The 14,063-nt window shown below is 39.4% G+C and overlaps 1 protein-coding gene across 2 annotated transcripts in view; it reads left to right on the top strand.

Moving 5' to 3' along the window:
• Nucleotides 1-13,794, top strand: part of IGF2BP3 (insulin like growth factor 2 mRNA binding protein 3) — a 147,265-nt gene extending 133,471 nt beyond the window's left edge. Inside the window, exons 11-15 of one of the 2 annotated variants that reach the window (XM_059171356.1) lie at nucleotides 5,733-5,849; nucleotides 8,756-8,830; nucleotides 11,208-11,339; nucleotides 11,998-12,111; nucleotides 12,389-13,794. In XM_059171356.1, the coding sequence (XP_059027339.1) occupies nucleotides 5,733-5,849; nucleotides 8,756-8,830; nucleotides 11,208-11,339; nucleotides 11,998-12,111; nucleotides 12,389-12,487 (537 nt within the window). In that variant the 3' untranslated portion in view covers nucleotides 12,488-13,794. Of the gene's footprint in view, nucleotides 1-5,732; nucleotides 5,850-8,755; nucleotides 8,831-11,207; nucleotides 11,340-11,997 lie in introns of both variants that reach the window. The other variant, XM_059171355.1, reaches the window with a different exon arrangement.
• Nucleotides 13,795-14,063: the final 269 nt, after the last annotated feature.

Genomic DNA, 14,063 nt, shown 5'->3' with positions numbered 1-14,063 from the left:
AGTGGTGCAGGGCAGGGCCCTATCACAGCTCTCATAGCAGAGAGTTCAGTGGCAAGTCAAACCCTCTTTTGGAGTATTTGTTCTCAGAGGGCTGGTATAGAGAGGCAGGGGGGCTTCATGTATTTGACGGCTGTATTGAGACCTGTGGTGTCGTACTATGTCCTGGGAAACGTCAGAAATACCAAGTTGTCAAGAAAGTAGTACAGCTCTGTGTACATATGTTGAAGAAACAATCCAATGATTTTCCTCGGTAATATTTCCTGGAGTTGAATTTGAGGTTCACTCTTAACAGGAAATAGGATGTACCTCCTGGGGGTTACAGGTTAGTGAAGAGACTTGGAAAGAAGAGCACAGTTCAGATGATTTTCATTTGTAGAAAACTTGGCATGGGGGTCTCGAATCCTCTGTTGCTTTCTGTTTTGTAAGTGTGAAAGGCGTGGTTCAAAATAGGATTTCCCCCTTTAATATATTCGTTGGCCATAAAACACATGTATTAGTGTGAGAATTTGGAAATAACTGTCAACGGTAAATGTTAATTCTCTGATCTGGCATTTGTGTTACATAAGATCTTGGAAATATTTATATAGGAGCCTAAGATTTATGTTTAGAGATTTGACTGCAGTGTTACAGAAATCAGTAAAAAAATAGGGAAACCAAACTTTCTGCAGATCTTGAAAATAGTTCCTTCAGATACAACAAAATAATTGTCAGGTAAAGATGAAGGACTTGTGTGAAGGTTTTTTTTGACAACTTTTGCATGACATGGTTATTTTATTCTCACAGCAGAAACAAACATTGAGAATCTAAGTTATAAAGTACCTTAAATATGCCTAAGACAGGTGTGTGCAAATGAGACAACAAACCTGTTGCTGTCGGATCCCTGTTCTGTTGGAGCATCATCTTGGTTTTGGTGTCATTCAATTGAACTGTTCTTTTTTTTTTTTTTTTTTTTTTTTAATTTACTTATTTGACAGAGATCCACAAGTAGGCAGAGAGGGGCGCCTGGGTGGCTCAGTGGGTTGGGGCCTCTGCCTTCGGCTCGGGTCATGGTCCCAGGGTCCTGGAATCCAGCCCCACGTTGGGCTCTCTCTTCAGCAGGGAGCCTGCTTCCCTTCCTCTCTCTCTGCTTGCCCCTCTGCCTACTTGTGATCTCCGTCTGTCAAATAAATAAATAAAATCTTTAAAACACACACACACACACACACACACACACACACACACACTAAGTGCTAAGAAAGACAAATCTATCTATCTAGTTGGAGTTGTTGAAATTATGGTTATATTGCATGGGTTTGTGCAGATGAATGTGTTCTTACATTTTGGCTCTCTGCTCAGCGGGGAGCCTGATTCCTCCTCTCTCTCTGCCTGCTTGTGATCTCTGTCAAGTAAATAAATAAAAAAATCTAAAAAAAAAAAAAATTCTTTAAAAAACAAGTAGGCAGAGAGGCAGGCAGAGAGAGAGGAAGGGAAGCAGCCTGCTGAACAGAGAGCACAATGCAGGGCTCGAACCCAGGACCCTGAGATCATGACCGAGCCAAAGGCAGAGGCTTAACCCACTGAGCCACCCAGGCGCCCCAATTAAACTATTCTTAAAGTTTCTTTAAGGTTTTTTGAGGCATAATTGACATACAACATTGGTTTCAGGAGTACAACGTAATCATTTGGTATTTGTTGCGATTGCAAAATGATCACCCCAAGAAGTCAACATCCATTACCATAGTGATTTTTTTCCTTGTGATAAGAGCTTGTAAGATATTAAAAAAAAAAAAAAAAAAGCTTGTAAGATCTCTCCTAAACTTCAGATATGCAGTATAGTATTAACTATAGTCATCAAGCTATATATTATATTCCTGTGACTTATTATATAGCTGGAAGTTTGTGCCATTTGACCCCCATTACATCATTCTTAATCTTTAGTTATCCCTTTTCTTCAAAATAAGGCATTTTTCTTTTAAAGATTATTTATTTATTTATTTGACAGGCAGGGATCACAAGTAGGCAGAGAGGCAGGCAGAGAGAGAGGGGGAAGCAGGCTCCCCGCTGAGCAGAGAAGCCCCATGTGGGGCTCAATTCCAGGACCCTGGGATCATGACCTGAGCCGAAGGTATAGTCTTTAACCCACTGAACCACCAGGTGCCCCAAGGCATTTTTTTTTTTTTAAGTTGGCTCTACACCTAATGTGGGACTTGCACTCACACCTGAGATCAAGACCTGAGATTGAGTTGGATGCTGTGCCACCTGAGCCCTCCGGTGCCCCCAAATAAATAAATTTTAATGGACTACCTCTGATGCCATTTTTTGCACATTGATGATCAAAGGCTTAAGCTTTTGCCAACAATATGTGGGGAATTTCTTTTGCCTGAGGAAGTCCTACCAAGGTAGATAGAAGACTGATAGCGCCAGGGAAGGCAGCACTCCTCATGTGGGAGTTCTGTTGGGCTGTTACGTGGGTTCTGTTTTTGGTTTTGTTTTGGGATTTTTTGGTTTTTGTGGTTTTTTGATCTGTTTGTTTTGAGAGCCAGCAAGCTCCAGGGGGTAAGGGGAGAGGAAGAAAGACAAGCAGACTGCCTGCTGAGCAGAGAACCCTATGTGGGCCTGGATCCCAAGACCCTGAGTTTATATCCTGAGCTGAAGTCACTTGCTTAACTGATTGAGCCATCCAGGTGCCCCTGGGCTGTTCTTAGGAATCACTTCTGCATCTCTGTATTATAAAGCACATACATACCTATTGGAAGCAGGGTATGTCCTTTTTTTTTTTTGTTTTAAGTAAACATGGTTTAAGAGAGAGAGATGTCCAGTTCTGAATGCTCGCTGCACCACTAGTCAGTATATGACCATGTACAAGTCCCTTACTCTGTTTCTTCCAGTTTTCTCTTTATAAGATGGAAATGTTGTTTCTCTTGTTTGTATGGACTGTGAGATCTAGATGAGGTGATGCACCTCACAGAGAAAACACAAACTCTCACCACACAGGACTCCTGTATACCACTGCTCCCCGATCATAGGTACCTCCTCCTTAAACCTGAATTTTGACCTCAGCATGCTTTTTACCCATCTCCCACTATGCTAAACACAAAGGTAACACCCACACATTCCATGAATGTCTCAACTGGGATTCCACCATTCTGTGTGAACAGAGTGGGAAACTTTTTGTATAACTTGATGATTATTAATTTTAAACGTCCAGAATCTTTGACTCAAGCAGTTTTACTAAGAATTTATATAGTAGAGGTACTTGTACAAGGGCACAATTTTTTGTATAAAGATTTGATGGCAGCATTACATGAATTGGTTGAAAACTGTTAAACACACATGCTCCTGCATGGAGAGGAGACAGCACTGGTGAGTCTAGCTGGAGGAATGCCCTGTTTGATGGGATGAGGCAGGGCCATATGAATGACATTGGGAAGAGATCTAAGCTGTATCCTTACAGTAAAAAAAGAAAAAATGTTATTTGTAACATGTTACCATTAATTTACTATTTTGGTTTATTAAATCCATTTCCCCCCATGAAATAGGTCTGCCTGTCCTTACCTAGTTTCTTTTCTACTGGGTTTGGTAATTCTTCTTGAGCATTTTGCCTGGAAGAATTTATACTTATTTGGGCCTGGTGCTTTATTTAGGTGATTAGTTGATTATAGAGGTAACAGTTGCTTAGGTCAACGTAAATTTCTCTGATTGATTTTTGGTAACTCCTACTAGACAGATTTTTGACACTTTCAGATTTATTGACGTATGTTTTTACATTTCCCTTTTCTCATTTCAATTTCTTATCTGTTACATAGACAAAAAGGTTTTCCTTTAAAGAACCAGCCCAGCGCTCTTGTTACTTCTTTTTGTTACTTCTAGAATATTTACTAATTCATTCTTTAAAAAAAATCTTTGCTTCAGAGGAAAGAAACTATAGACCATTAAGAAAAATTCCTACCAGATAGTGTGAGTAAACAGTGTTCTGTGGTGCAACGGCCTTCTGGTGTGTGTTGAGGGGCAAGTGGAATGGCTGATTCATCCAGACGTGAGTTTCTGCTGTTGAGCAGCATGTTCCCCATAGATCCGTGGTACCGAGTCCTCTGTGCTCTCTGCTTGTACTCTGGGCTTAATGGGGAGAAGATGGAGCTGCTAATGCCCCTGGAAATTGGTGTGTTGTGAGAGTGGTGGTCATTTGGTGGACCAACATTAGGTAGCACATAGTTTGTTTTCATATCCAGTAAAAATGAATGGGCCCAGTGCTGCTGTTTCTTTTTATTAAGGTTTTCAGAAACTGCTTAAAATGATCATTTTCTCAAGATTTTCCTAGTTCCTGGGATGCTTGAAAGCAAAATTGTTGACATGTTTGAGACTTTACAAATTTGTAGATTGGTAAATGAGAAATTAGACTGAAGCTGTTTCATGGCTCTGTGTGAACAGACTACTTGAGGGACCAACTTGAGTACTTGGAATTTACAGTATCCTCCGTAACAGGAATGTAAGAAGTAATGTAATGTAAGAAGGCTCGAGAGTGTTTCTTACCAAGTAGTTAATGTGTACATTTCTGACTGCAATAGATTTTCTATCTCTATAAATCTTAATTGGTAGGTGTACTTTAAAAAAAAACAACAAAACAAACTACTGCATATTAAGTTAGTGTATTCAATGTAGTTCACCTTAAAATAGCTCTTTAAAAAAGTCTTAGAAAATAAAAAATATTTCTTGGAATAAATTTCTTAGAATTGACTTCTCCTTGGATACATGTTTAAATGTTGTTAGAAATTAAGCAAGTATTGGAGTGCCTAGGTAGCTCAGTCAGTTAAGCATCTGATTTCAGCTTGGGTTTGATCTCAGGGTTGTAAGTATGGGCCCCACATGGGGCTCCACAGTAGACAAGGAGCCTACTTAAAAAGTAAGCAAGTATTAATGTATGAACATGTGAACTGCTTCTGCATTTTAGAAACTATAGCTCACCAGTAAGATCACTAAATCTTGGTTTAGCCTTTTTCTTTTTTTTTTTTTTTTTAAGCCCAGTGTTCTTTGGTGTGTGTTTGTTCACTCTACAGGAGTGACCACTTAAAGGGAGATGACTCAGGAAGGACATAGTTGGCTTGAAGTGGGAAGTTGAGAAGTATACAGATAAAATCCATTTTTGAAAAATCTTTGAGTTAGTCTTCAAAATGTTTTCCAATTTTTCCATGTGTTAAGTGGCAAAGGAAGGGCAGAGATGGGAGGAATAATAACTATATGGGAAAGAATCCTAGGGCTTTTTGCCACTAAAGTGATATATCAACCTGTCCTTTGCTTGGGTGTGGTTGTGTACTTAACAGTGACAGTAAGGTTTTACACGATTCAGTCCTATATAATGAGAGACTCGGGAATTCTTCCTTTTGAGAAGAGTTCATCAGGTGTTTACAAAGCAAAACCTACATGGCTATGGTGTAGACTTGGGTCCTTGGATACATTGTTGATGTGTGGCCCACAACTTCATTTGTTTGTCAGGAATCTAAACTTTGTGACTTTGACTTACCTTTTAAATCTGTAGATCAGGGACATCCTAAGGTCGAAGAAAATTGGTGTAAAGTAACCTTTTAAATAAAGTCAGATGTCTTCAGAAGGAACAGATGTTCTCAACTTCAGGTTAACTCTTACAAACGAACTCTTGTCAGCTTCCTAATATTTCTACTGTATGAGTGCCCCCATCCCTCTGCCAATGGTAACAGCCTACTTTTACCAAATACACGTATGTCCTGTCTTTCCAACAGCAATCAGAAACGGAGACTGTCCATCTGTTTATCCCAGCCCTATCTGTTGGCGCCATTATCGGCAAGCAGGGACAGCACATCAAGCAGCTCTCTCGCTTTGCAGGAGCTTCTATTAAGGTACTGTTCTGCCGACTGTGGCTCTTAGTGCTTTACTGACAGTAAGTTATAGGAACATGAGTCATCCTGCCACTTCATAATCGAACTGAATATGGCACTCTATCCTGGGGCTACATAGGGTGTGGCTATGATGGAAAGCCCCCAACTACAGCTTCAACAAAGTTGACTTTCAGAAAAACGTATTCTGGAGGTAAGCAGTCCAGTGCTGGTGTGGTAGTTTTGGTCGACTAAGTCCCTGGACCTATGTTCTAGCTCATTTTCCCCAGGCTTTGGTCCCTCCTGGTCCCACGTGACAGTGTTCTGTGCTCTCACGAGTCTGTGGTCCAGCCAGCTGGAGGACACTAAGAATCTTCCTCTTAGAGAGTTTTCTTATTAGCTGCCATAGAATATTTTTATCTCTATTTCACTGCTCAGAAACCACATCACAATGCCAGACATAGTTGAAAGAGCCAAGAGGGGAATGTTAGAGCTAAATACTTTATTATTATGGAAAGTGGGATAACAAATATCAGAGGCCACGAACTGGATAACTGTACTCTGAAGATTCTGTATTTTCATACGCTGAAAAGCAATTTAGTAAGAGTGCATTGTGTTTTAAGCTATGTACAAATTGATAATGGCTTAATACAGTGACAGTTTTCTTTAGGAAAGCATCAGTCCAGTGGGGTGGTTTTTTGGTTGTTGTTAATATTTTATAAAATTTTTTATTTAAAGGAATACAGTATGGGGCCCCTGTGTGGCTCAGTCCATTGAGCTTCTGACTCTTGATTTCAGCTCAGGTCATGTTCTCAGGATCCTGGGATGGAGCCCCGTGTAGGGCTCCATGTTCAGTGGGGAGTCTGGTTCTCTCCTCTGCATGTGCACTTTAATAAATAAATGAATCTCTAAATAAAATCTTTTAAAAAATAGTACATAAAAAAGTTGCACGCAAATCTTTATAGTATCTTTATTTCCAGCTGTCCCCCAATGGGAAGCAGCACATATGGGCAATGGGCAAGTTGATAAAACTGTGGTCCCTCTATACAGAAGATATTAAGAACAAACTATTGATAGGTACAGGTTGGTCGGATCTCGTGTTGCATGCTAAGGGAAAGAAATAAGACCCAAAGGCTATATACTCTCTGATCCATTTATATTTAAAATATGAAGGCAGAAATACAGGGATAGAAAAAACATTCAGTAATTGCTAGGAATTGGAAGTGGAGAGGCTTGAATACAGAGACATAGCAGGAAGAATTGTGGACAGTGACTGAGCTACTGTTATTTTGATTGTGGTAGTGGTTATCTGCCAATGCATTTGTTACCAAAGAGTGAATGCTACTGTATGTAAATTAGTTAATAAAGATGCAAAACACAGAAATAGGTTTCATATGGTCTCTTGTAGCAAAAGATAACAAAACACATGAACAGGAAATACAGCCAAGATAAATAGGTAACGGAAAAAGAGATAGTATAAGATAGAAGCATGAACCAACTTTACGGTCCTGCAAGTTTCCTGATTGGGTTAAAAATAAAGTCTTTGACACATGCATAAAGAACCTAGTAGTCTGGCTTTGGAAAAACTGCAATGAACATTTCATGAATGAGAACTATTTGGGTATTCAGTTCTCTTGTTTTCAGGCTTCACGGAGGTTTTATAATGAGGGTAAAACGTTTTGTTTCCAAGAGAGTCTGAAACACGCATAATCTGAGAGATGCACCACCACTCTTGAAACTTGACTGGATTTACATATCCATAAATTTCCTATATGTACTTAATGGGCATATATTTGGTATTCGCTAATTATTTGTGTTCACTTATTGGACATTTAGACTGGTCCTAACTTATTCTGCACAAACAATGCAGTGATGGACAGAGTTCTTCTAGCCAAATTTTTATATACAGCCTTATTCTTTAAGGTAAGTCCATCAACGTAGATTTGGTGAGTTGTGTGTTTTCAGGCTTTTCAGAGACTAGAGCAATTTTTACTCTTAAACTCCATATATGAGTGCCCTTAGCCCCAGCCCTCCCTCACCAGTATTGACAAATCTAGTCAGAAAGATAAAAAAGTAGACTATATTAGTAACTGACAGGGATTATAATGAATGGTAGAATTTGGGGAAGTTTTTATATTTTTTGCTTCCCATTCTTACATAATAAATTTGGTAAATAATAAGAATTTGCTTCTTACACAGCATCTGTCTTAGCAGATTTTTTTCTTTTAAAACAACTACCAGCTGGGTCCCCAAGTCCTGTGACTATGGAAGACTGCTGGGTTCTTCTCCCTTCAATAGCCTCTGGAACATTTCCCCCGGCCCAGGCTTTTTGTGTGATTTCATATACTCTGCAAAAATAGGAAAGCCGTTTACTTTCCTTCTGCCACGTTGTTAGTTTACTTCACGTTACTCTACTGAGCATACTTCAGTGGAATTTACCAGTAGTCTTAGATCTGTGAACATAGCAGTTTCTTGCACATACAGACCTGGGGGTTCTGATGCATATGGGCCAAAGACCACACTTTGAGCACCACTGGTGTAGTGATGAGGAACATGGGTAGTGGAGACAGACCCAGTTCTCCCTCCCGTTGGATTAGCTGTGTGATCATGGACGGGCCACATAACTCAGCTTCTTCAGCCTTCGGTTTGCCCCCTGTAAAGAACACGCACCACTTCATTGGAACCCAGCGAGGATTCGCTGAGATCACATGTGGACCTTCACATCAGGGCCTGGCACAGTGTAAGCACACAGTTCATGGCAGGAGCCAGGACTGATGAACCCATGCTAGTCACTGCTGCTCTGTAACTTCCTTCCAAAGGCTTCCACTCTACATTTCCTTAAGTCGTGCACAAATGTCAGGCTGGTGTGTGGAAGGTTTCTATCAGTGGCACCTGAAAGTGTCATCCCCCCCTTGATGTGCCTGTTACAGATTGCTCCAGCTGAAGCCCCAGATGCTAAAGTGAGGATGGTGATTATCACTGGGCCACCAGAGGCTCAGTTCAAGGTATGTGTTCTGGAGTGTGAGCACAGGTAACCGATGAATGGACTCAAAGATTATGTTAATGCCTTCTCTTCAGGAACTCCGTAACCTGGCTTCTCCCTTAAATACATCTAAAACCCGGTAAAAAAGATCTCCAACAGAAAATCATAAAACTAAAAACAGAGTAGAAACATAACCAAAGTTACATTTCCAAAAATAAAGCTAACTTTGTTTTCAACTTTGAGAGTTTTGTAGTGGTTGTTGGGTTTACCTATTCCCAAAGAAGAATCTGCTCAGTGCCTTGTTACTATGCGAAGGGGAGACCTTTAAGACAAATTTACAATGGAAAACTTGTTCCCTAATTTTTCCTCTTGTCCTTGAGAGGCCTTAACCTTGAATTAAAATGTCCCCCTTTCCTCTTACCCTTGTAATTAACTAACTCTGAGCCCTTGTCCATAGACTGACAACAAATCACTCTAATCCTTCCAATTTTAGAAGTAGAAATGGTAGGAACTCTTCTGGCATTTGTCCTGGTGTGAACCATTGTTAGGGACCTTTGCAGCTGAAATACCCTTCCCAGTATACTGAGAGTTGATGAAGAGTAGAGACTGAGCATCTGTGTTGCTGGTTTAAATCCTAGTTCTGTCATTTATCTTCTTAACCTTTTTCTGGCTACTCAGCTATGAAATGCTGAGAATATTGCTTGCCACATAGGAAGCACAATATAAATAAGCTGGTGGTGGTTTTCAGCAGACTTGGGGTGAATCAGCAGGGCTCTGCCAAATTCTCAAACACATACTTTCAAGTACCTGATTTCTCCCATAAAATGTAGTACAAGTGATGTAAAACTAACTACTGCATTAGAATGTAACTAATTCATCCCAAACCCATCTAATTCTTGCCACCTGTGTAAATGGACAACTCTTGAACCTTAAGTTCCTTAGCCTTAAAATGTAGCTAGTAACGGTGCTTACTTCTCCCCAATTCCCTCCCTTTAAAATACCACTTAGATCTCTCTTTTCTGTGGCACATTTTTCAGTAAAAATCCAAAGCTTTTTTCACTTCATTTACAGGAAGAACAGGAAACAAAAGGAGATGCTTTGAGAGGTGGGTGCAGTTTGGCTAGGCTGACTCAGGTGAATAATTTAGTCTCTCACACCAGCCTTCTGGGCCAGGCAGTTGAAGTCCTAACTCAGAAATGTTGTGAATTGATTCCTATCCCAAACCTCTGGGGTCAGTCCCTTTTAGTTTGAAACCTTAATAGATGAACATGGACATCAATTATTTTATGTTTCTTCTTGGTGCTGAGCTACATTTTTATGAATGGAACTACTATCTTATAATTCCTATAATTGTATGTTGGGAAATTCAGTTTGTTTCCCTGTGTTCTTCAGTGCCCCTGTGGGATGGTATGGTCCTCTTAAATGGAATTAGTTAAGAAAAGCTATAATGCTTAAATATTTATGTGATCAGTAACAGTTACAAGTGAATTATTTTAGAGATCCAAGGAGTGGCAAACCTCCTAACCCATATTTTTTCTGATGAATCTGAAAGCTTTTTTTTTTTTTTTCTGAAGAGAGATGTATATCTCTATGTCCTTTGTGTTAATACCTAGATCTGCGGCTTTAGACTTTGAGAATGAATGGAATATAGGGTACCAAGATGGATTTTGTTTTTCCTGTAACCCCTATAATGAACTTACCATTTCTGCACCAGTGAAAATTTAAAATGTTTTGGGTACTTTTGTTTTTAGGATTCACCCTCATAGTTTGTCAGATTAAACCAACTCTGACTTCTTTATCCTTTGGTATATACTAGAGTAAATTAATGGTTGTATATAATAAGAGAAGTTTCTTAAGTATAATCTCTAGTTGTATGCAGTAGGTATCAAGATGTGTTGACTGTTAATATCTTAAGTATGTGTTAACCTGATTTTGTCACCTCTTTATTCAGAGTAGAAGCCACTTGGCTAAGATGAAGAAACCTGTTTGAACCCAAAATGTCCTTTCAGGTGTGAGCCTGCCATCTCTTATCCTCCAGAAAAAACACAATTACTTTCTTACTGAAAGCAGGAAAGGTTTTACCTTTTAGGATCAGGGAGCAAATGGCTATTTGCTCACAACAATGGTTTATTTTTAGTTAAGCTGAGTACTGATTGCCTTTAGCTCTTTTTGTTCAAAGAATAAATCGTATTCTTCATTCATTCAGCTGCCACCTCTGTGGTGCCTGGTTGTTACTGTGAACCTTCCTAACTTTGCCTCTTAGGCCATCTGCACCAGTCTATCAACCTGCAGATGTGTCCCTGCCAAGGGCCATTCCAGTGGACTGGGGCCATCTCTGAAGTTAATGGACCGTCTTTCCCTTCATTAATGACACTGATAGGATATGTTCTCATCTGTAGGCTCAGGGAAGAATTTATGGAAAAATTAAAGAAGAAAACTTTGTTAGTCCTAAAGAAGAGGTGAAACTTGAAGCTCATATCAGAGTGCCATCCTTTGCTGCTGGCAGAGTTATTGGAAAAGGAGGCAAAACGGCAAGTACATCAGCAAAACCTGTGCAGTGGTATGAAAGGGAAAGCGTTGAAAGGTACTTAGGAGTTCCAAGTCCCTGAATTTGGGCTAATTTATAAAAAGCAGGATCATCTGGGCCAAGGTTTGGAGATCACTGCCTTTTGTCCTTCCTGAGTGTTGGTGTCAGCCACCAGTGAAAGTAATGTCTCGCTTTCAGACCACTTTATGTGAGAGGAGCGTCTCATGTACAAGGGGTATTTAGCATTTTTGGTTGCTGTAACTTCAGCTTTTTACTTTGACACAGCTGATGGAAAGAAAACTTTTAAATGTCCTCTACCTTTATAACCTACCTCTTTAACAAAAAAGCAAGTGGTTTCCAGTTTCTCTTTAGCACATGTAACTTCTTTCAAAGCTATTTACAATTTTGAATTGAGAACATCTACTTTGGAATCAGACTTTCAGGGATTCAGTCTGGTTCTGCCATTCACTTCTGTAATTGGTCAAATCGGTTTTTTGGGGTAAGTCTTAATTTACTATCATCTTGTAATGGGCACAGAACTGATAACCTGATACAATTATCAGTGGATTAGATGAAATTTATAAAGCCACAAAGTAAGTGCTCAGCAAACAGTAATTTTTTTAAAACCTCAATTTAACATGATCTCTGCTTATCTTGTTCAGGTGAATGAGCTCCAGAATTTGTCAAGTGCAGAAGTAGTTGTCCCTCGTGATCAGACACCTGATGAGAATGACCAAGTGGTTGTGAAAATAACTGGTCACTTCTATGCTTGCCAGGCAAGTGGGATCTCATGTCCTAAGCAAGCTCTTTTGCTTCTTTCCCAAATGGAAGCAATTCTCCTATGGGTGTGCTCCCACCCCACACAGAGATTGATTGTTGTTTGGTGCTTAACAGGATAAATCCCTTTTTAGCAGATAATTTCAGACTCTACTAGCAAACTTAAACTAGCATGTATCTTTAACCTTCAAATCTGAAGTTGCTGAAATGGAAGAGTAAAATAACTTTTAGTAACCTCTGATTAGATAGAAATTTTAAATCTCTCTCCTTTTGCAGGTTGCCCAGAGAAAAATTCAGGAAATTTTGACTCAGGTAAAACAGCACCAACAGCAGAAAGCTCTGCAAAGTGGACCACCTCAGTCAAGACGGAAGTAAAGGCTCAGGAACCAGCCCACCACAGAGGCAGATGCCAAACCAAAGACAGATTGCTTAACCAACAGACGGGCACTGAACCCCTAATATCCAGAGTTACGTGCACAAGTTTTTACCTAGCCAGTTGTTTCTGAGGACCAGGCAACTTTTGAACTCCTGTCTCTGTGAGAATGTATACTTTATGCTCTCTAAAATGTATGACACCCAGCTTTAAAAAAAAAAAAAAAAAAAAAAAAGGAGGGGGGAGGGAGGGAAAAAGAGGAACTCTGCACTTCCCTTTTGTTGTATTCTCAGTGTAACAAATATTCTAATTTTTCTTACTATACCCTCCTAATGCCAGAAATTGGTGTAATGATGCAGTACTAAATTAATAAAATGTAGACTGCTCCCAAATCCAATTGTTAAAATTGGATCAGAATAGAATGATTATAGGAACTTAAATGTTAAGCTATTAGCATAGAAAAACTGTTGTCAGTTTTATTTTTAATGTAACACTAACATGAATAACCTAAGGGAAGTGCTGAATGGTGTTGGCAGGGGTATTAAACGTGCATTTTTACTCAACTACCTCAGGTATTCAGTAATGCAATGAAAGCAAAATTGTTTTTGTTTTTGTTCTGAAATTTTATATACTTTATAAAGATAAAAGTCCAACAGTTTTTAAAAAAACTTTAATTAGCTAACAGGAGAATAACAGAAAATTTTTACTTCTGGTTAGTGACCGTAAAGCTGGAAAATTAATTTCAGGTTTTTTGAGGCTTTTGACACCATTAGTTGGAAAATCTAATAAATGTTCAGTGATATGGAGCAGTGCCTATATTTGGAGAGCAGCAATACCATTTAATTTTTTGTTTATGGTAGGGAACTTTTTTGATGGTACTAACAGAGCAAAGTGGTTGCAGGAGGTTTTGGAACGGCTAGTTGAAATGGCTTCAGAAGACTTCAGTTTTTTTGTTCGGCTGTGTGATTAAATGCATTAAAATGCTTTGTGCTTTAGACTATCACTACCTAATGAAGAGATGCAGCCCCTGTGGACTTGAAACTGGCCAAAAAGCAAGCTTTCAGCTTGTCTTATAGGATGCTTAGTTTGCCAACACGCTTCAGACCAGTTGGTCTACATGTTGAGCAGACCCAACAGAACTGCTTTGTGAAGACCAGTGGGGTACTCAGAGGGTGGGGCAGTGTTCAAAGGCAATATCAAGGCTACATCTCCATGTGCCAGGCACTGTCATGAGCCTCGCTAAGCTATTTTGAAGATTTTTAAATAATGATAAATCAAGAAAAATGTAAAGCCACCTAAAATATTACATAAAATACAGCAGGATTTCTCTGTTCTCTGCAACCAATTATTTGAAAATAAGTCAAAAAGCAGAGGATACCAGAAAATAATTTCGGGGATATAATATGAATGACTATGAGAAACATTTGACCTTTGATACAGGATACTGAATTCATATGCCCATTCCTTAACTTGATGGCAAAGCCCGGTATGTACAATTATGTGGGTGTGGGTGGTCTCCAAGGCCACACTGCTCTCAGAATTGTTTTTTGCTTTTGTTCATTGAATGATCAGTCATCT

This window comes from Mustela lutreola, chromosome 4 (assembly GCF_030435805.1).
Source record: "Mustela lutreola isolate mMusLut2 chromosome 4, mMusLut2.pri, whole genome shotgun sequence".
Classification (NCBI taxonomy): domain Eukaryota; kingdom Metazoa; phylum Chordata; class Mammalia; order Carnivora; family Mustelidae; genus Mustela; species Mustela lutreola.
Note: the sequence above shows the minus strand (reverse complement) of the source record. Positions and strands in the feature narration are given on the sequence as shown.